This window comes from Leishmania infantum, chromosome 33 (genome assembly GCF_000002875.2).
Source record: "Leishmania infantum JPCM5 genome chromosome 33".
Taxonomy (NCBI): Eukaryota; Euglenozoa; class Kinetoplastea; order Trypanosomatida; family Trypanosomatidae; genus Leishmania; species Leishmania infantum.
Genome location: NC_009417.2, coordinates 1,415,229 through 1,436,554, shown reverse-complemented (window position 1 = coordinate 1,436,554; position 21,326 = coordinate 1,415,229). Strand labels below are relative to the sequence as shown.

General features: G+C 58.8%; 8 protein-coding genes across 8 annotated transcripts; all 8 read right to left on the bottom strand.

The window, feature by feature from the left end:
* Window positions 1–925: 925 nt before the first annotated feature.
* LINJ_33_3390 (h1 histone-like protein) lies at window positions 926–1,336 on the bottom strand (the record flags this gene model as incomplete). Its single annotated transcript, XM_001468347.1, has 1 exon — window positions 926–1,336. One exon carries the CDS (start codon window positions 1,334–1,336, stop codon window positions 926–928), a length of 411 nt encoding a protein of 136 aa, XP_001468384.1.
* Window positions 1,337–1,914: 578 nt separating this feature from the next.
* Window positions 1,915–2,235, bottom strand: LINJ_33_3380 (putative 60S ribosomal protein L44; the record flags this gene model as incomplete). The annotated part of the gene is made up of 1 exon (XM_001468346.1): window positions 1,915–2,235. One exon carries the CDS (start codon window positions 2,233–2,235, stop codon window positions 1,915–1,917), a length of 321 nt encoding a protein of 106 aa, XP_001468383.1.
* Window positions 2,236–2,883: 648 nt separating this feature from the next.
* Window positions 2,884–4,488, bottom strand: LINJ_33_3370 (conserved hypothetical protein; the record flags this gene model as incomplete). Its single annotated transcript, XM_001468345.1, has 1 exon — window positions 2,884–4,488. The coding sequence occupies one exon, from the start codon at window positions 4,486–4,488 to the stop codon at window positions 2,884–2,886; it is 1,605 nt and encodes a 534-aa protein (XP_001468382.1).
* Window positions 4,489–8,095: 3,607 nt separating this feature from the next.
* LINJ_33_3360 (putative beta prime cop protein) lies at window positions 8,096–10,750 on the bottom strand (the record flags this gene model as incomplete). Its single annotated transcript, XM_001468344.1, has 1 exon — window positions 8,096–10,750. One exon carries the CDS (start codon window positions 10,748–10,750, stop codon window positions 8,096–8,098), a length of 2,655 nt encoding a protein of 884 aa, XP_001468381.1.
* A 2,743-nt stretch (window positions 10,751–13,493) lies between these two features.
* Window positions 13,494–14,498, bottom strand: LINJ_33_3350 (putative cation transporter; the record flags this gene model as incomplete). Its single annotated transcript, XM_001468343.1, has 1 exon — window positions 13,494–14,498. The coding sequence occupies one exon, from the start codon at window positions 14,496–14,498 to the stop codon at window positions 13,494–13,496; it is 1,005 nt and encodes a 334-aa protein (XP_001468380.1).
* A 901-nt stretch (window positions 14,499–15,399) lies between these two features.
* On the bottom strand, window positions 15,400–15,711 carry LINJ_33_3340 (small nuclear ribonucleoprotein SmD2; the record flags this gene model as incomplete). The annotated part of the gene is made up of 1 exon (XM_001468342.1): window positions 15,400–15,711. One exon carries the CDS (start codon window positions 15,709–15,711, stop codon window positions 15,400–15,402), a length of 312 nt encoding a protein of 103 aa, XP_001468379.1.
* An 835-nt stretch (window positions 15,712–16,546) lies between these two features.
* LINJ_33_3330 (conserved hypothetical protein) lies at window positions 16,547–18,385 on the bottom strand (the record flags this gene model as incomplete). The annotated part of the gene is made up of 1 exon (XM_001468341.1): window positions 16,547–18,385. One exon carries the CDS (start codon window positions 18,383–18,385, stop codon window positions 16,547–16,549), a length of 1,839 nt encoding a protein of 612 aa, XP_001468378.1.
* Window positions 18,386–19,370: 985 nt separating this feature from the next.
* Window positions 19,371–20,966, bottom strand: LINJ_33_3320 (conserved hypothetical protein; the record flags this gene model as incomplete). The annotated part of the gene is made up of 1 exon (XM_001468340.1): window positions 19,371–20,966. The coding sequence occupies one exon, from the start codon at window positions 20,964–20,966 to the stop codon at window positions 19,371–19,373; it is 1,596 nt and encodes a 531-aa protein (XP_001468377.1).
* Between the last annotated feature and the right edge of the window lie 360 nt (window positions 20,967–21,326).

The window sequence follows — 21,326 nt, the reverse complement described above, 5'->3', positions numbered from 1 at the left end:
CTATGCCTTTTCCTCTCCTGAAACGCATCCCTCCTTGCTCTGTGCTCTCTGCTCTCTGTCACGGGCGCACGCGGCGCCGCAGCGATGGAGCGCGAAAAAGGACGAGCGAGAGAGATACGGAGCGGGAGAAAGGGGGCGAGGAAAACGAGTGGTACGGGGGCTCATGTTAATCATTTGTGCAAAATCAGCTCTCGCGGGCCCGCATCTACTCCTTCGCCTACATTCGTAACAGGAAGGCATGAGCACAGGTGCACACGCACGGAGAGGCTGAAGCAGGCGAAGGTGAGAGCGCGAGAGGGAGAGGAGGAATTGATGAGGGTCGAGTGAAATATGTGCCACGCACCACAAGACTAAAAGGAAAAGCGGTGCGAGCGAGGAGGAGAGCCGAGGGTCAAGACCTGCCCACATCCACACACCCCACAAGATTCAGAAAAAGAAACACCAATCAGTTAGGGACACGGACGCTACACCAAAACAACATCCGAGAACGAAGAACAAGCCCCCTTCCCTCGCACAAAGGAAAAGGAAACCGCGCTTGTGCACAGCCACGCACATGCACACACGCGCACGCGTACTCTCAGAGAGAAGGAGGGAGGGAGGGGCAGTGACTGTCGAAGCACTAACCCAGCTCAGAATGAGTTCGCAAGCGAACTCATGTTGAATGGTGTAAGACGGAAAGAAAATACGGCGGATAATCTATGAGAGGGATGGGTGATGGGAAAACTCCGACGACGACTCTGGAGAAGGGAAGGGCGCGTGGGAGGAAAGTGGACAGGCATGAGCGAGAGAAAGCGCGACATCGGTGGGAGTGATGCCGATGCTGCCTCAACAGCCCTGATCGCTGTCAGCATTGTGGCACCTCCTTGGTATCTCCTCCGTCGTGAAAGCTGTCTGCCTCGTCACCTGAAGTTGATGAAAGGTGCGTTTACTTGCGCGCTTTGGCGGTCTTGGCCTTCTTGGAGATCTCCTTGGCGGCGCTCTTTGGCGCCTTGACCTGCTTCGCCTGCTGTGCCTTCGCTGGCGCGGCGGCCTTCTTCGGCACCTGGACCTTCTTCGACGGGCGAGACTTCAAGGCTGCCTTGGCGTGCTTCGACCCTTTGGTGGCGAAGGCCTTCTTGCCTGCAGCAGCGGCGGGCTGCGGCTGCAACGCTTCCATCTTCTGCGTGCGGAACGCGCGGACGCTGCGCACGCCCGGAATCGGCGGAATGCTCACCGCATTCTGAGGGGAAGCCTGCGCCGCGTGGAGGGCAGCTGTGGTACCCGCAGCAGCTGAGGTCCTGCTGCCAGCCTTTACTGCGGCCTTGCGGGCGAGGGCGCGGTGCGTGAAGCGGAACATATTGCTTGTCTGAGATACGGGAAGTTTGACGAAATGGTTCGGTAGGGGGTGCTGGTATTTGAGGAAGGCAACAGGGGGAGGGAGGGAGGGAGGGAGGAAGACTACCGGGGGGGGGGAAGGGAAAATGAGAGGATGCAGGCATTGTAGTGGGGGAGAGGGGAGATGCATAAAACAGTGGGGGAGCTCGAGCACAGAGAGCGACTATCGTATTCAGGTGCACACGTACGCTCGCAGACAGAAGTGCAGAGATGCCAGCAGCGTCGTGGTTATTGCATACGGGAATCTGTAGCGATAGGGACGAGGAGCGGTGGCTGCAGGCATGCACACACAGCCCGACTCCTGCAGGCCTCGAGACCCCACAGAGGGCGCTCTGAGAGATGTTGGAGGACGAGAGAGGCGGCGAAGGCCCACCTCTGAAAAGCTCCGCTGCTGCACCGTTCTTTTTCTGCTTGTATCACGTGAAGTAACAAATCAAAAGGTATGTTGCAACCAGAAACTAAAAGAAAAACGACGACATGATGCGTGGGGGTGGGGTGGGCTTTGCTGTGCGTGCGGTGAGCACGGGGAGCGCGAGTGGCTTACCAGGTGGGGTCCTTGTTGCCGGTCTTCTTCTTGTCGTTCAGCTCAAAGTGCTTCGTGCGCTTGAGGACAACCTGGCGGATAGACTTGCAACCAGAGCACTGGAGTTTCAGCACAATCTTCTTGGTAGTCTTGGCCTTCTTGTGGAAGACGGGCTTGGTCTGACCACCATAACCAGACTGCTTGCGGTCGTAACGACGCTTACCGCGAGCAAAAAGGCGGGCCTTGCCGGCCTTATACTGCACCACCTTGAACGACTTGTGTGCGTTGCAGCGCGCGTCGCCGCAGTGCATCACCTTCTTCTTCGGATAGTTCACCATTGCTTTGCCCCTCTCTGTGAAAGCGTTGTTGCCGATGTACCGAGCGATAGCACGAAAAGGGCAGTGTGGCGGGGGGGGTAGGGGGTGAAGCGAAAGGAAAAGATAAGCGCGCCCGGCTTGCATGTGTGAGGATGAGTGGGGGAAAGATAGAGAAGGGAAGGTGGTGGAGGCAAGAGCAACCAGAAAGCGCGTCATCATGGCAACGCGGCATGTACACAGATTCCCTGTCTCGTTGTCAGCAGAAGTGGCTCTTGCTTTCTGGAGCGAGGCGCAGCAGGAGCGTCGGTTGGAACTGTGCTGTTGAAACTGGGGCAGAAGGATGAGAAAGAGCGTTACTTGTGTGGGTGTGTGCGGCTGGTATGAAAGGCGCCACGAGAGGCGCAGCCAGATCTATCCACGGTGAACATGAAAGCAAAAGAGTACGAGTGTGGACACCAAGACACGCGCGCACTGCAGTGGCTCTCATACGAGAGTGGAACACGGAGAAAAAAAGAAGAAAGCTGCATGCGTGATCTACACCACACCCGATACGAGCGGCAACAGCAGTAAGGGGGATGTGTGCTCTCGTGCGGTGAGGGGAGGGGCAACTCACTCTACCTGCTGGCGCTCACGCAGGCGCGGACTCTCTCGGGGCACCGCCTCTCTATGTTACTTCTCGGGAATGTCCGCGTATTCGTCATTCGCGGACGCCGCCGTCTGCTCGCGGCAGTCGTAGGCGTAAAAGTTGCGGTAACTCAGAAGAACAGGGAGAACGGTGGCCTGCTGGCCGGACCTCTCGATGTCCTCAAACGTCACCCATTCATGCCAGGCGGGATTGATCATGTCCACGATTTCGGACAGTATCGACTGCGCCGAGATGTCCACCATAAGACCGTTGGCGAGCAGCTCGCTCGCGATCTCCTTGCAGAAGCAGTGCAGCGTCGCGATCTTGATGTGAGTTTTAGTGCCGTCGAGGTCTAGCAGCGCCCAAATGTACCGCATCGCCGGCCGGGTCGCAGCGTGCTCTGTGGCAATCACAAAGTTCAGGTACGTCTTGTAGTCCATGATATGGCGGGTGCCGCTGTGATTCACGTGACACTCAAACACGCGCTGAATGGAGAGCTGCGTGAAGCTGTCGTTGCTGTAGTGCGACAGTTCCTCGCGAGTCAGAACGCCGTCGCCGTCGGCGTCGAGGGCGGTAAAGTGCTCGTAGATGCGGCTCATCAGTGCTAGGGAGAACCAATTGTCCATGCTGAGCAGGTCCGCCGGCACGTAGTCCATCGAGGCGGTGCTCCAGTAGATCTGCTCCCGCGGCACCTGAATCTTCACCTCGTCATTCAGCAACTGCAGCTGATAGACGTCTGACAGCGCGTTGCCGTCACCCTCGTAGGATAGCACAAGAGCCGCGACGGTATCGTCGGCTTCCGCGGCCGGCGAGGCAAACTTAGCCGGCACTTCCACGACGCAGCCTTTCGGATATGCGATGATGGCATCCTGCGTATCGCTCTCGAACATGCGCAGCAGCTCCGAGAACACCTCACTCTTCATGAAAGCGTCAATGGGAATTGCCCCCACGCCACGTGTGTCGCACATGAACATGAACTTGCGGGAGGCGTGACACAGGTAGTACGGCAGCATCCAAGGCGGCATGTCCCGCACGAGACGCAGGTTGGGGACGAGGTCCGAGATGAACATTTCAATGTCCTCCTGCGTTAGCCCATTTGATAGCGGCGACGACGCACTTGGCGGGCACGGGAGACGACCGCCGATGGCACGCTGTGCACGGTCCACGAAGATTGGCGGCGGTGCTGAGGCATCCAGCTCCAGCTCGACTCGAATGCGAAACAGCAGCAAACGCTTGGCGGCGAAGGCGTACAAGGGAGCCGCTGGCACGGCGCCCTGCGACGAGCGCGCAAAGGCCAGAAACGTGGCCGGCGAAAGAAAAGGATGGTGGAAGTAGACGCTTCGACGCCAGTCCCGCACCTGCGCATCAGCGGCTGCGTCCTCGTCGGGCGTGACGTGGAAGAGCACGTCATAAACCATGCTGCGGTAACCCTCGTACGTCAACAACAGGTCATCGTACGTGTCCGCAGCTGCGACACCCTCGCTCTCAATCACGAGGCGGTACTTCACAATCGCGTTCCAGAGCGACGCCGGATTGGTCGATGCGTAGAGCGGGGCGACACGCGCGTTGAGGTACTCCTTCTTTCGGTTGTAGGCCTCCTCGAGCGCGGATCGCTGCGTGTCCGAGATGGTGTAGCCGAAAGGGAACATCTTCGCGGGGGCGCAATTGTGCACTGAACTTGGCTCTAACTTGTGCGGGGTATGCAAGTCATCATCGGCTGCCATCACAGAGAAGAGGAGGACGGTGTGGAAGAGAAAGAAATTTGGTTGAGGGGCCGTTGGTCTACCAGCCACGTCTTGCGTTGCCGAGGGCGAGAAGCGGTGTTGCAGGCAAAACACTCCATAGAGCACGTGTCAGAGACGGGCGTGGTCACGCCGAAGACGTTGGTACACCAGGCTGTTATGATGACCCCTTTCTCTCGTGTGTTTGTGCGTGCCTGTGTGATGCGTGAAACACACCTACGGCTGCCCGAATGCCGGGGAGGTGGTGATGGTTGTGGGTTGGGGGGGGGAGGGCGAGGAGTACCAGGGAAGAGCGTGCGAGCCGAAACGCAAAAACCCTACGAATTCTGGTCTACGTTTTCAACCTGTGCCCGTTCTCTGCTATGCGCAACATGGGCTCAACTCCTCCGACCTAGCCTCCCACTCCGAACCGTGTCACCGACCCATCGCGTAGTGCAGTGCCGCCATAAGCACACGCCTTGCAGCAATGCGTCGACTCAGTTATGGGAGCGCGGCCCCTGCCTCCAACGCGACCTACCCACCCGCCTCCCAGGTTGCCTCACGGCTACTCCCATCATGCCGCTCGCGACGTGTTGCATTCCACCTCGCGGTGGTTCAGCCTGCCCACAAGAGGCGGGAACTCGCCACCGACTAACCCGCACTTGGCAGCGTACGCGTGCAAATGAAACGCAGGCGCCAGCTTGCCGCGCTACTCGCAGCTAATCACGCCTGAGTCACCCTGTTCGATGAAGTAGGAAAAGGTCACGACACAAAAGACATCGAACGGCCTCTCCTACTTGAATCGGTCGTCATCGAAGCACCGTCATGCTTGCTGCGTGTGTGCATGTGTATTTTTGAAGTTGCCAGGGTGTGCGTGACACAGACTTGGTGAGGGAGGGTGGAAGGGGGAGGAGAGTCGAAGAGATGCGGTTGGATCGACCAGCTCAGCAGGCGATCGTGTTCCACGCCGGTGGGGCACTTTCGCTGCTGAAGCGGGCAAAAAAAAAGGAGCGAAGGGTGAGAAAGGTGGGCAGTGACATATCGAAGAGAGTCCAGGATGTTCAAGTGCGATGGCGCCGCCTTGGCCGCTATCACGCTCATCTTTGCATCTGGAGAGGCACAGTGTGCAGAAGCCATGCGAGGCGCTTGCACGCTGAACCTAATAGGGCACACGCTGAAAGGGTGTATGCGTGTATGTGGGGCGAGTGCCCTCTTCGCAGCAACATATCCGTAAGCGTGCGCGTGACTGCATGGCGTGCCAAAGGTCCGTTGTGAATGTGCCTGTACATATATGCCTTATGCTGGTGTGTTTGTGACGCGATCTGTGTGTGAAAAGTGCTATGCGACAGAAAGGGGCGCAACCAGCAACAGTGGTGGGGCACAAGCCATCTCCGCGTGGGCCATGAGCGATGAGAACACCATGCGCAGCTCATGACTGCCATCGCCTTCACATGTATTCTCGTCACGCAGAGGTGCCGCACACTTTCACGCATGCTTTGGGCTACCACAAATCACGCACATCACGGCATCGTCGGCAGGGTTGAGGGAGTGGCATGCTTGGCAGACCCAACCAGTCGCCATCCCCGTCGTCACGTCGGAGTCTTGTTGAGCGGAGAAGGACTCTGTGCCGGCCGGTGGCTGTGCTCGGCTGCAGCGCTTACACACCTTTCGCCAAGAGAAGTTGTACATTTCGCACGCCGGGCACGCCCAGTCACCAGGATGGCTCTTCAACAGCCTCTCCTCCGTCGTTGCGGACGTGTTTGACGTGTGAGGCTTAAGGCACTTGCGACAATGCGTGTTGCGCGAGAAGTTATGCGCGCCGCATGCGCAGTGCCAGTCTCCCGTCAGGAATGGCTGTGGAGGCACAGACTCGTCAGAGTGCGTAGAAGAGAGCGCCGCCACTGCCGCCGCCGTGTCGGACACCGTGGAAGGAAGGGAAGAGTCCGCAGCAACCTTTCCAAAGCCGCTTTTGTGAGTGCCCAATCGCGTCCTTGCCGCTCCGCGCGGCTGCAAGCGCGGTCGCGTCTCCAGACAGTGAGTGCACACCACCCGTTGCGAGCCGTTGAAGGTGTAGCAGGCCGGACACATCCAGGTACCTTCGACAGGGCAAGCCTCACCCTCCGCAGTGCTGCTGGTGTGCGCATCGGTCGAGTCGACATCATCCATCCGCATATCGCCCAGAAGCGACAACGGCGATACGGGCTTTGTGGCAGGAAGGTCAGTGCGCTTCTTGTGGCAGCTGTAGCATTCGGAGTGAAAGTTGAAGTTGTGGAGGCCGCATGCGCACTTCCACTTTCCAGGCGCTGAGGCCGCGTAGCGTTGAGTTGCGCGACAGACTGACGGTAGGCAGCACTGGGCAGCAGGCGGCTTCACGCGCACAAGGCCTCCGAGTTTGAGCATCTCTGGTCGATAGGTTTACCCGCAACTCTTCCGCTCGCGAGAGAAAAAAACTTGACGGGTAGTGGAGGCAGAGGTGCCACACACGAAGGTGGGGCGTGTTGCGCTGGCGAGGACTACAGTGTAGGGTCGACTCACACAAGAAACCACGCACACAAACACACACACACACACACACCGCCAAGACTTACTTTCTCCAGCCGTGAAAAAAAAAAAACATGACACTCACGCCAACGCGATAGAACAGACAGCATGGCGACCGCGGCAACAGCGCCAATATAGGCAACCTCAGATTACAATAAAGATGGAGACACGCAGCGGGAGAGGCGGAGCAGTTGAATGCGCGTATGAAGCCATGGAATCATACAGCGAACACGTACATCGAGACAGAGGTGGCGCCAGAAACTGTGCAATCGTCGACAAGCACATCCGCGAACAGAACGTCATGCGCAGGCAATCCCGTTCCCCGCTCGTCAACACATCCTTTGGCTTGAATTGTCCCGCACCACAGCACAACTTGCCATCACGTCCGTGACGTACGGCCTCGCATTCCTCAGCGACAAACGTCGCTCGCGCCGCTGCCGTCGGTTTTGGGGTTTCGCGATACGAAAGCCCATTTCTACACTAGAACACTGAACCAACACGCACTCACATACACTCACAACCACCGCCCTCTCTCTTCCCCCTTCACCCCCCCGACGCAGGCACCTGCCATACGAGGAAAATATTCTCCCACGCGTGCCAAGCGACGAGGAAAGGTAGAGGCCACCCCCGTCCGATCAATACGCAACAGTAAACAGGAACAGAATGAGCAAACATCATTGCGACTCTGGAGACGACTGACAGACACGCAGACATTCTCACGCACACCACTGCAGGACCGTCGCCCAGCATCACGGACGAGAGGGAGGGGGGAGAAGAGAGGCGGCGATACCGCTGTGACATCCTTACACACACACACGCAGCAGGGAAACCCCTTCGCGCAGGTGCCTGCGCTCTGAAGCGCGTCCGCGAAACAGCGTGAGAAAAGATACAGCGCGGAACGTGGGTGCTCGCGGAGTTCAACGTTGTGTCGTGCCCCCCACCACCACCTTCCCCTCCCACCTCCCAACTAATCCTTTGGACACGTTGTTCGCTTCTAATCTTCTCCCCATGCTTCCTCTTCGTCCGCCAGCTCCTGCATCCCGGTGAGCTCGCTGCCCACATTGTCGGGGAACGGCGGGGCGTGCATAGGCTGCTGGGGTGCCTCTGCCGCCGGCTGGAACAAGTCGGCAACAGTTGGTGCGATGCATGAGCCGTGGAGCGACGTGGATGCACCGGGAGGTGCCGGCTGTGCGTTCAGAGGGGCGCCAGCCTCCGGTCCGTTTGGAGGCGACAAGTCCACATTGCGCAGTGACGGAAACAGGTTCGGGTAGGCTGCCGGGCTGGCGAGCGCTTGGCTGACGCGAGGGATCGAGGCGACCGACACCCTCCACTTAGCCACGGCGTCCTCGATGAGGCTCGGGCAGTAGGTGCGTGCGTAGAAAGCGGCGTCGCCTGTTTTGCCGGTCTTCTGCAGCAGCTCCACACACTCGGCATGGCGTTGGGTGAGGTGGTAGCAGGTGAAGGCCAAGTTGGCCTGTCCGCTTTGCAGACAGCGGTCGCCAAGGCGCGAGATCGCCTCCATGTCGTTGAGGGACGTGTAGATGAGCAGCAGCCCGCTCCAGTCGTTGCACTTCTCCAGCGACTCGATTGCCATCTCAAAGTAGCCCTGCTCCAGTGCAATGTCACCCACCTGCTTCCAGTGCGACGCGACGTTCGCCGCGCTGGCGATCTTGTGCGCCAACGACAGTTGCTTCAGCTGGACCGCCAGGTCGAAGCGGCGCTCGTCATCCATGGCGATCTCCAGCGCCATCTGCAGCAGCCCGCGCGACTCGACAAACCGCGACAGTTTGTCACGCAGGCTCACATCGATGGTGGGGAGAAGTGTGTTGGCGGCATCAAAGTCCTCGCGCACGATGGCAGCCATGTACTCGATGGCATTCACCTGAAGGAGGTAGCTCGTGATGCTCTTTTCCTTGTCTATGCAGAAGAGACGGTTTTCCTTTGGCAGGTAGCCGAGGAGGTACTGGTGACGGTTCAGCACCGCGATGTTGTTTACCTCGCCGCCAATGTAGTAGTTGAGCCGATGCACTTGATTGATGTAGACAAGGCAGTCCCCCACCCACGCCACGTCGCGCACCTTTTCATCCAGCTCCTCCACAAGGTCGAACGAGAAGTCGAGGCCGTCATCGCCGGTGGTGGTGTTTTGCTCGAGGTACTGCGCTACAGCGTCCCCGTTGAACTTGAGAAGGAAGACACTGCTGCTCGTGACGAGCGCCACGAGCTCACCCGTCGAGTTCCACTCGAGCGCTGCCGGGGTCTCATCGATCTGCCGGATCAGTGCCAGCGTGCCCCAGTCGTAGAACATGACGCTGCTGCTCGTGCGCACCGCTAGCAGAGGCCCGCCAAACAGCTTATTGGCCACCTCTGGCAGCGAAAGTGCGACGCGCCCCTTGAAACCTTTGTAAACCTTCAGCGTCGTCGAGCCCTCCAGCACGGCGTAGGCGCCGCTCTCAGGACCCCAGACAAATGAAACACACTGCCCGTACGACTTGGGACGCAGCGAGAGGGACGATATGATGGTGTAGTTGTCGTCACCGAGAACGCAGATGAACTGGCCGTTTCCGGCGTGAACGATAGAGCGGGCCGTCGCCTCGACAGTGCCCATGTCCTTCGTCGCAACGTTCAGCACCTCGCCGTCGGGCGTCTCCGGCCCTATGGCCTTGATGTCCATGCGCGTAATCTCGTTCCCGGTCGCGACCAAGACGCGACCGTTGGCGTCCATGGAGAAGACGGGCTTGTCCGCGCCGACCTTGTAGGCCCGCACGCCGTTGTCAAAGCCGGCAATGAGCATGTTCGAGTGGCGCTTCGTTGCCAGCGACCACCCGCGCCCCATGTCGGAGTGGTTGCACGAGTACAGCAGGCGGAACGTCTCCGTGGAGAAGGCGGCAATGCTGTCCGACTCGGAGATGGAGTAGATCACTGGGAGGTCCGGGTGGAAAAGCACACTCGCGACGTTGTCCTCGTGAAAGGAGAAGACCTGTAAGCAGGCTTTGGTTTGGTAGTCCCACAAACGCACCGTCCTGTCGTCGGATCCGCTCAGTAGGTACGGCTTGTCACCGCGAGGGTAGAACTCGACGCAGTTCACGCCATCCTCGTGGCCCTCGAGTTGGTAATTCGGCGTCGGAATGTGGATGCGCCACACCTTGATGGTGCAGTCCATCGAGGCGGAGGCAAACGTGGAGGAGTCCTTAGGGTTGAAAGCGACGGCCATGCAGAAGTGCTGGTGCCCCTCGTAAGTCATCTGCAGCGTCCACCCCTTGCTCCAGTCCCACTGCCGAATGGTCATGTCATCCGCGCACGTCAGCACCAGCGGCAGCTGCTCGTGAACAGCGACGCAGCGGATGTAGTCGTCGTGGGCTTGGAATATCTTCGTCCGCTCCATCGTGTTGTAGTTGAACACACGCAGGTTCATGTCATCACAGCCGCACACAAAGCTCTGCAGGCGCGGGATAAAGCGGACACAGCGTACTGGAAGACCCGTGCCTGTGTCGAAGGAGCGGACGAGCGCCTGCGTCTGGTAGTTGTACAGGTTGATTCCACCGGAATACAGGGCTGCAATAAAGATGGGCTCCTTGGGGTGCATGTCCACCATCTTCACGCGTTGGCTGGAGGCGGTGAATTCCACCGTGGCGGCGGTGCCGGCTGACATCTTGGCGCTTCTGCACTGGCGGGGACGTACCGTGTGCTTGCGAGTACAAATCGTGTCCTCTGTTTTTCCTTTCGACCTCTTCTTTGTGGTATGTGGTGTCTCCTTCACAGACACAGCAGCACTTGTGACTCTCCCGCCTGCTACCGCAGTCGATGCGAATGTGGTGGACGAGAGGAAAAAAAGAGACAGAGAAAAGGAAAAGCTATGAAGTGCACTGATGTTCGGAGGAGTTCGTGTGTGTAGGTGTGCGTGCGTGTGTGTGTGTGTGTGTGTGTGGACGTGAAGCACGCGATGTTTCACCCAGCAGGTGCGAAGAAGATCGAGAGAGAGAGAGATTAGAACGAAAGAAAGGGAGTACTGCTCTTTTTCTTTTGTGGAGGGGCACTCCCCACCCCTTTGTGCACAGACAGGCAACCACATGCAGACACAGAGGGACGTGCGAGGGTGCTTGCGTGGGTCTCTCGCTCCCGTAGTGGATCCATGTGTACACTATAAAGCATCATGGAGTCGACTCACACGCTAAAAAAGTAATCTCCGCCTATGGTCGCCTTGTGGTTATTCACTGGCGCGCAGTGGGTACACATAAGACAGCCAATGAGTGCCGTCACTACAGTGAGTTGCCGATTGCTTCGTTCTTCGGCGGTCGCTGCTGCGCTTGAGCCGCTTCCGGAAGCCAACCACCACTGTGTTACAGACGCTCAAGACCAAAGTCTAGCGCCAAATGGAACCGTAGTCGCCACGACCACGACCACGCGGCAAATGCAGCTGGATTGCGGGACGTCCTGAAAAAAAGAAGAATAGATGTGCGAGAATGCCCGAAAGCGCGCACAAGCAAGCACACATGAGCTGCACATGGGCTAAGGAGAACTGCCGCGCAGATGTTCGTTGCTCACGAGGACGCCCTCCACGCCGCCGAATAGCTAATCACCATCCCACTGCATCTCGACATCGCAAACATCAGAGTTGTGCAGCATGAGCACATATTTGCGCTAGCTCCTGTGACCGGCGTCGGACAAGTTTCGCCGCCAGAATCCCTTGAGGCTACGGCTGCCGCATTTGACCGCCGTGTGCACAGAGCTCGCCTTGGCACCGCAGAAGAATAGGTCGCCCGTCACCACACTGCCGTCAGGGCAGCCTCGCTTACAAAAAAAAAGATATTAGGGTTGCGCGGGGCGTCGACGGGGCTCACTCCCCAGTGCGCTCACAAGTCCACGCGCCGTGTTCTCGGTCTTCCGTGGCGTTCTGAGGAACGCGTAGCGGGAGAGGGAAGGGAGGGGAACGCAGCGTGCACAGGAGCACGCCAAAACACGCATCCCACGAAGATGAACAGTTGAGCGGTGCCGGCCCACAACTCGCACAGTGGCAGTATCCTTCAGTCCGCGTCTGTCGCGCACACGTCAGGGAGACGTCTTGTAAGTCCGGCAGAACGACCTCATTCGCCGGCGCTGCAGATGCGATAGAGTGCCGAACTACCTATTGAGCGTTGGCCAGCTTCACAGACACCAAACGGTGCGTGACGTGACACTCAGTGGGCTACGACACGCGCAGCAGTACGTGGAGGTGGGCGTAGCCGACGCCGTAGTGCGGCTGCTCCTCCACCGTCATTCGCTAACACCGCGATTACGCTCCTACAATCCCGCCACTGGTGCGTGTGCCAGGCGCGTCTCAGCCAAACTTGGACGCCGACAGATTGTATGCGACGGTGTTGTGAGTGTTGACCGTTGAACCGTTCGAAATACTCACGTCTCCAAATATGCTTGCAGACCACTCAAATCTAGTGTATCCTCTGCCAGCGGTACTACTTGCGCGACCTCTTGGTGAGACAAAATCTGCATTGAATCTTGTGGAGTCGGTCAGCTGGGGTTGGCGTCCGTGCTGTGAAACGGCGATGCCAGGGACGTGCACATCCAGCGGCTAGATGAGGGTTGGTAACAAAGGAGGTGTGCAGCGAGAGCTCAGCTGATGTGACGTCGTTGGAACCCCCCTCCCCCATGCCCTCTGCGCAGCCTTGTGCTCGCCAGGGCGCTTATAGACTTCACGGGTAAGCGCAGGGCTGCGCAGGCAAAAAGGAGATGTAGAAAAGACGCAGTCTCTGCGCGCACATGAAAAAAGGCCGGTCTTTGTCCGTGTCAGCCGCCGCCGTCTCTTCCCTTGCCGTATTGCCTGCTGAGCGCGGCGAAGAAGTGCGGGGTCGGCGTCAAGAGAGATGGAGGTGGCTACGCAGACAAGCCTGTGCAGTATGAGACGTAGGCACCAGCACGCAGAGAGAAACATGCAGTGTGCAGCATCCTGGAGGCCGAGCGCGACGGCATGTTGGAAGCAGAAATGCAGGATAGAGAGCAACACCGCCATACAGCCACGCTTGCAAACACCGCGGCTTTGAAGGAGGGATGGGGAAACGCTAGGAATGAGCGCAGCAAGAGTGCAGCCACATGAAATGATGCATCCGAGCAGACACACGAACAACTACATAGGTTACAGAGAGAGCAAGAGGGGGTAGGCAATGCTACTCATGTGAACGGCTTGTCGCACGCCGTTCGGAAACGTGCCATTGTACTAGTCCGTCCCGACTTTGTTTGGTGACGTTCCACGATGAAAAGTGTTCTGGGGGGGGGGGAAGTGAAAGAAGGGACAGAGAAAAGGTGTGTGCGTGTGTGTGTAGGCGGCAGCACGACAAGCCAAGTTGACGCTCTCCTGCCCACTCCACGCAGCCAGCCGCGCGCTCTCACTCTCCGAGACTCTTTCACACGTATTGCCCAATCAGTGCCATGATACTTACGCCCGCCCACAAGGCTACCAGCATCGCTAGCAGGAATCCACGCGGCGAGCGAACGTTGTGTACGGTCGACTGCATATCGGCGTAGAAGTCGCCCACTAGTAGCTGAAACCCGATGTAGAGCAGAATACCAGCACATACCGAGTCCAGGATACCCTGCGTTAGAAGGTACATACTGCCCTTGGTGTTGATTATGTGCTCGCACACGCACATAATGCCAACCGCAGTGCCAAGGGGAGCTGAGAGAACAAAAACAGCAGCAAGCACATACTCGGTGCGCAGGGTCAGAGCTGCATCCACGAGCCGAGAGCCGAGCGCAACGCCCTCAAAGAACTGGTGAAACGACAAGGCGCACATCAGCGTGTAAAGCTCCGCGTCGGCACACATGCCCACGGTGAGGCCGACGAACAGGCTGTGCAACGAAACGCCAAACTCTAACAAGACAGCGGACAAGATCTGCAAGCCACCACTGCTCTTCCAGCTATCGACAGCGGGGGCGGACGGGTGGAAGTGGTGACCGCCAGCTTGAGAGCCGGACAGCAAGTGTTGGCTCTCCCCACTGGCAATGGGGAGGTCGCGAACGGCTCCAAAGCCATCGAAAAAGACACGCAAGCACGCCTCCAGGGAGTGCATCGCTGCAACGGAGGCTATACAGATGATGTAGGCGAGCGGCTTGGAGAAGTTGCGGAGGGCACTCGGCATGCAGTCGCTCGTGAGGGACTCGTTAGCCGGTTTCAGCATGTGAATAAGTGCTACCCCAAGCACCACGCCGGTCGCTACAGATTTTCCAATCGCGTAGGCATACTCGGGCACGCGAAAGGCAGAAACACGCTTGCCGAGGATCGGAAGTACAGTACCAAGCAAGGAGCAGCCCAGGATTACAAAAAGGGCGACGACATGCCACGCACTGCTGTAGTTTTCGTTTTCTGTCGCCTCGCAACTCGGTGGCCACGGGGTGCCATTGTGGGTCATGGTGGATCAATTTCTGTGCTTGAGCGCCCCTGTGATGTAAAAAGTGAATTATTTTGAATGCCTCATCGGGTTTGGCGCACACAACAACGGAGGCATGGCAGGGAGGAGAAGGGGGCAGAACGGGTTGGAGCAGGAAGATAGAGGGAGAGCTAAAGGGGAAAAATTGCAATCAGAACAATACAGAACGATCATGCGGCGCACCTGTACCGCGGCCCCCGGGGCGCCATTGCAACAGCTGCAAATGTCGACATGGGCATCACAGAGGGGTGGATAGAAGGACGTGCCGCAGAACAGTTCGCGACAGGGAAGCACGGCACCGAAGCACAGAGAAAGTTCTGCTTTAGTCGTCATCGATACCACTGGTGTGTGATACCATGTAGGCCCGCCAGCACGATGATTCGGACGTCGAGCCGCCCCCGCCACCTCAATCAGCTGCCTTGTGGTGTAAGCTGTTTGTTTAAGGTGCGGCTAGCACGGTTCTCATCCACACACACACACACAAACGCATACCTACACACATGAACACAAGTGCACATGCACATCTATGTACATGCAAGCACATCAGCGACCGCCACACAAAAAGCTCTCGCCGGCGCCCTCCAAATGCTTGGCAGGTAGCACACGCCAACAAGCAAACGCATTTCGTCACATCAACCAAACACATCACGGCGCCGGGCGTCCATGCCACGTCCTCCACCAAAGTCGATGCAAGCCCCCTTCGTTGGCGGATACCGTGCTGAAGCGCACAGTCCAGAGAGCCAGTAGAAAATGCTGAAAGAGGGAAACAAAAGGTTACGACCGATACACGGCTGGGAGAACGAAGGCAGTGCGACGCAGGCGAGTACTTGCCTTGCTCCTGCCGATGCGGTCTTGTACGCCTCCTCGGTGCAGTGGAGCTGACCTAGGGCAGTTTCACGATAAAAATTACCGACTCGCCGCGCAAAAAGAGGTTTTCGATGGTGCGCTGCTTCTGCTCGGAGCCGTGGCTTTCAGTGATCTCCTGGACGCCCTTCAGCACGAGATTGAAGTGCTTGTCAAAGGCGATCACGTGTGCCAGAAGCGCCTTGCTGTTGCGACACTGGATGAAGACCCGCTTTTTCTCCTTCATGGCAGTGTCTAGGAGGCTGAAGGGGCCGTCGGCGACGGTGGTACGCAGCAGCTCCTTCGTCTTGGTCTCCGTCCTTGGGACCTTCTTGGGCTGCTCCGAGTCCATCCTTGTCGTGGCTTCACGGTTTCTATGCGCGCGTGTGTGTGCGCGAGTCAGGTGTGTGTGATAGAAGACGCGGAGGGACGCGGCTCAGTCAGCTACGAGAGAAACTGGGCGGCCCAGCAGCGGTGAGGCATGCAGAGAAGTAGAGTATGGACTCGAGCAGTGGGACGAGAGAGGGCAAGTGGGTCGGAGAGGCTCATGGTGCACAGGTACACGTGCGCATCTTTATACACCCGTAGTCAAAGTCTGCGGAGGACGGGCTGGAGCGGAGTTGGTCGGGAGTGACAGTGCCGGCGGCCAAACACAGGCAAACGCGATGACGCCATTGTGTGCGTCTGTGCGCTGCGTCTTTTTCGTTGTGTAGGTTTCGCCTATGCCCGCTGCCACCTGTGCGCGTGTGGATGTTTGTGTCTAGGGTGCAGGGGCGAAGGACAGACAGCAAGAAAAGCATGCGCCTTCCACGCTCCAGCTCTACTCAACGAAGGATGAAGTGGCCAGAAAAAGACAGAGACAGGGATGTGGACGCGGGCGAGAGAGAGGCGTTACAGCGACGGCGAGCAAAAGCGGGAGTGCTAAGGGAAGAGAAGACATGGAAAGCAGCCACTTGTGCACGTACGCGTGGGTAGGTGCATGGGTGTCCGTTCGCCGTTTTGCCGCCAAGGAAGAGGTGAGAAAAAAATAGCAACACTTTGAGCTGGAGAGGAGGCGAAGACGCACATGGCAAAAGAGGCAGCGAGAACAAACAAGAAACGAGAAAGAGACAACGCAGCGACGCCACGGCAAGTGGAGTGAATGACGGAGCTGCACCCGACATGGGGCGGCTGCCGCGGGCACGACTTTACTGCTGCGGTGCCTCGTACCGGTACATCTCCCCCCTCTGGGGGTCAACGTAGACGTTGCCGGTGGCGGCAGCGCCATGCCCCTGCTCCGCCGCCGTACTGTTGTTCTCTCCAGCCTCGGCGGTGTACTGATAGGTTTCACCGGTTGTCGGGTCAACGTACTCGTAGACGCCTGCAGCGTTCGGGTTGGCGTACTGGTAAGTCGTTCCCGTCACGGGATCTACGTACTGGTACTTGCGTGCCGCTGCATCGGCGTTTATCTGCGTGTATTGGTACGTCTCCCCGGTGCTCGGGTCTACGTAGGTTTGGTAGCCGTCCCCGGCAGCGGTGTCTTGAGCACCTTCGGCAACGGACGCTTCGGCTGTCTGCCCCTGCTCTTGCCCCGCCGCAGTCGCACCGATTGTGTATTGGTACGTCTCCCCGGTCTCGGGGTTAACGTAGGTCTGATAGATCGCGTTGTCGCCCGCGACATTGCCAGTTTGCTGTGACGGCTGTGATGCCGCCGTCGCCGCCGCCCCGCCTGCGCCGCTCGCGTCATCGACAACGTATTGGTGTGCCTCACCAGTGTCAGGGGTCATGTACATCTGGTGCGCCGCCGCATCGGCCTGCGCGGCGGCGTTGTCGTCTGCGGCGTTGGAGTCGTAGTAGTTACGGCTCGCATCCGTGACCCACTGCTGCTTTGTGCTGCCGATACCAGCGACGGATGTGTCGAAACCCGGCGGCGGCCCTCTTCCAGCGCCCGGCGCATCGGCCGGGTTCGTGCACCCTTGCATAATGCGCATCTCATCAGCAACGACGCGGCGGCGCTCCTGTTTCTTGGACCGTTGCCGTCCTCGGAACCACACATAGCGGAAGAGGATGGCGCAGAGCGGGAATATTGCGATGAAGACCAAGGCCCAGTAGCCGAAGCTCGCGTGACACTCAATCGTCATACGAGTGGTAGAGGAGTAGATTCGCGTCTTCTCGTTCGTGGAGAAGAGTACCGCATGCATGCCGCGGTACCGCAGCTCAACCGCTCTGGCGGTTACCGCCGCCGCGGTGTTGCCCACTCTCGGGCCCACTGCCTGAGGCATGCCCGCGAAACCGGCGCGCACATCGGCGACGTAAGCCAGGACCGCCTCCAATGCTTTTGGCAAGCCCTTAATGCTCACGAAAGTGTACGGCGACAACTCTGACGGCAACTGAACGACGATGCTGTTTCTGCACGTCTCCGTGGGAGTAGGGCCGCATAGGTACGCAACGAAGTACGCCTGTAGGTCAGAGGACGGCGCGAGAATGTAGACCGTCGTCACAGGGACCTCTGCTGCAGCACACGCAGGCAGGTAGGAATACGTCTCCGAGTTGCGGCACGGCACGGCATAGGCGCCGGTGGTGACTGCGAGGCTGGAGAGCGAGGTACCGAGGGCTGTTGCGCAGGCCGACGTCAGGCGCGCCAGTGTCGTTGAGATGCTCGTGCTGTTTCCGTGGACCCACTGCGAGAGTAGGTAGTACGTGGAGTTTCCCGCAAGGGCAGTCGAAGTGACGATGCTCAGCTGGAGACCGAGCGTGGTTTCAGACACCCGTATGAGAAACGCGTCGCAGTGGCTGACTCCGGATGGCAAAGCACTGCACACCGTGGCGTTAACCGTAGGTGTGATGGCGCTCAGCGCGTTAGTGGTCGTTGGCCAATTGGACCCCGCGCCGGCACCGCTCAGGGTCACGTTAAGGACGTGAGAGGACAGTGCCGTCGTCAAGGCGGAGCTTGCGACAGGCAGCTCGCCGAAGCAAACGCCAATCACAACTAGCAGAAAAAAGGCTACCGCCGGCAGCGGCGTCACGCGGAGCGTAGCGAATCGCATTAGGAAGACAAGAAAGAAGAGGTGCAGTTCGATCACTGCACACGATGAAGGTGGCGTGGGTAGATGGGAAGGCGTCGTCTCTCCAATGAGTTGGAGGGACAAACAGAAGGCAGCCAAAGAGGGAGAAAGAAGAAAGACGGAGAGGGAGAGAGCGGTGCGAAAAGCGTTTGCGTGTGTGTGTGTGTCTGTGTTAACGTACATGAGCGCACATGCCCAGGACAGAGAAGGAAGTGAGTCGTGCGCGCATGCCTCATCACGCGCCTCTCCTATACCGCAGAAAGGCGCACTCCAGGCGAGGTGGCAGCAGCGACGCGCGTGTGCCGCGCCCCCACCCCCATTCTTTACTTCGCCATAGCCGCTCAAGCGTCATCGATCATCTCACGTTTTGTGCGTCGAAGCAACATGAATGGATGAGAGGGGTGAGAAAGGGACAACGCGGTGCGGGGGGGGGGAGGTGGAGAGGTGGGAGAAGAGAACGATGCAGCGAGGCGCCGCTCAGCGTAGAGGGGGGGGGGCTTTCAGGGCACGCCACGAGAAGCATAGAGCCTTGGTTCGCAGCTTCCGCGGTGTTCAAGTTCCAAAGCTGACACAGAGAGAAAGGGAAGACAACAGGAGACACACATCCGTGCAGAACGACACACAAGGTGGGCCGGCACGGCGCCGCTGCACATGGGTGAGAGGACAGCGAGGCCGGAAAAAAAAGGTCTGCCGCCCATGCGCACCGAAAACGGCGGCTATGATACATCATTCTAGAGCCCTTCCATACCGCTTGTCATACGCCAGCATCCGAGAGACGTTGAGTGGTAGGACAGAGAGGGCACAGAAAGGTGGGCCGACCACCAGCGTAGACGGTGTAGCAACCGAAAAAGCAGATATTGGCCGATTTGTTTTGGGCCTCAGGCGTCAGAGAGAGAGAGCGCCAGAGAGATGGAGGGATATCTACACAACACCAATCACCGTCTTGCGTGTCACCCCAGTGACTTCACTACCGACTCGGAGCTTTTTCATACGGAAGCGCCGGAAGCGAGGCGATGTGGCGGCGCGTCATCTGCTCCGAGACAAAGGCGGCATAGGCGCCCTGCGTCGGCGTCATGCCAATCGCGACGACACTCTCGTCAGCCCTTGGTGAAGGAGCTGCTTTCACCGGTAGGCTCTCATGCTGGGTCGCTGCGACGCTTCCCAGTGGCTTTGCATATTCTGTCTGCGTCGCAGAGCCGAGAGTGACGCCGTGCACACGGCTGCCGTGTGAGGTGCCCAAGACTCGGTAGAGCTGTTGCGAGGCTGAAGCGCCACGCGAGCGAGGGAGGACACCCTCATCCCTGGACGGCGGCGCCGGCGCCGGCGCCGCAACAGAAGAGCCGTCTCTCACTGCCGGAAGAATTTCGCCAAGTAGCGTTCCTCGTGCTTGTGCTTTCGACTGCACTTGCCCATTCGTCCGTGAGGCCTCCTGGAGACTCGGTGGTGCCGCGGCAACCGTTGGGTGCGCTTGGCTCACAATGATAGAGCGCAGAAGTGCACGAAACTCTGAACGCTCTGCGTCGGCAAAGGCGCATCGCTCCTCCAACTCAGCGCACCGTGTCACCAGGCGCGCCTCCAAATCAGTCAGTGCCGCGTTGTCCGCCTTTGCCGGCAGCAGCAGCGAGTCCGCCTTGGTTCGCATGAGCGACGCGAATTCGTCCCGCTTCACCACACGCTTATCCATGTCTTTGAGCCGATTGCTCAAGGATCGGACAGTTTCCTGCAGATCTTCGGCAGCACCGGCCGACTGCACACCGGCTAAGTAAGCAGTGCCCTTCCCACCTCTCTGCAGACGGTCCTCGAGGCGGGCCACGGTATCGTGGAAGTCCTTCGACTGCTGGTCCACGACCGATGTGAGGCGCTCCGTGAGGTCGCGCAGCAGGGTCTGCCGAAAAGACAGCAGCAGAGGAGATCGTGAAAGAACGGATTCCATCGAGTGCGCGTCACCTGCGGACTCAGCCGACGCGCTCATGAGCAGTGAAGTCCCGTCGCCGCTAGCCCCGCTTGCGCCGTCGTCGATTGCCAAGCCCAACGTGCGGAGCCACAAAGTAATGCTCTGCAACAGTGCTGATTGCTGTGTTGTTTGCTGCCGTAACTGCTCCACCTCGTGCGTCAGGTCGGCGTTGCTTGTTGTGTGCGTCGACAGGGCGGCCGTAGCGGAATCGAGAGACGCGCGAAGGGCTGCGTTCTCGCCTAAAAGGCGACGCGCCACGGCCACCATTCCTAGCAGGTTCTCTGTTGAGCCACTCTCGGTGGCGGTGGCGACAAAGCGATCAAGCACGCCTTGGGTAGCGGACTCGGCGGCGCCATCGCTCGCCTCGGTGGGATGAGCCATCAGCGCGGTCCTCATATTCCGGTCGTGATACGACAGCAGAAAGCTCTGAATGGCGTTTACGTCGGCGGCCACGGATTGCAAATCAACTGCAGACTCCCCAACCTGAGCACGAATGCCTTTCAGAGCCGTTTCCCATTGATCTGTAAAGGCGTTGAGGCGACTCTCCAGCGCCGACGTATCTAGGCGGATAAGCACCTCGCCATCGCTGATGCCACTGCTGCTGCGCATCGCGCCGCTCCGGGTGATGCGGGAGAAAAGAGAAGCAGAAAGAAAGGCGGCGAAGGAGAACAGGGGGAAGGGAAGGGAAACAAACAGCGGCCTGCGTGCACACGAAAGAGAAGGCGGGAGGGAGAGGGATTGGGATAGGGAGGAGAGGAGAGGAATAACCTTCGAGATGCTGCTGCCGTGATGACCCTGCTGCATTCACCAGCACAGAAACGGCGAAAGAGAAGTGGGCCATGTCAACAGTTGCCTCCGGCGCACACTCCTTCACCCCGGTGCCCGCCCGTCGCCATTTCTTCTCCCTTGATTGTGAAGACGACTGTGGATGACTACCGGCTACGAAGGCTCTCGCTTGAAAACGTCTTC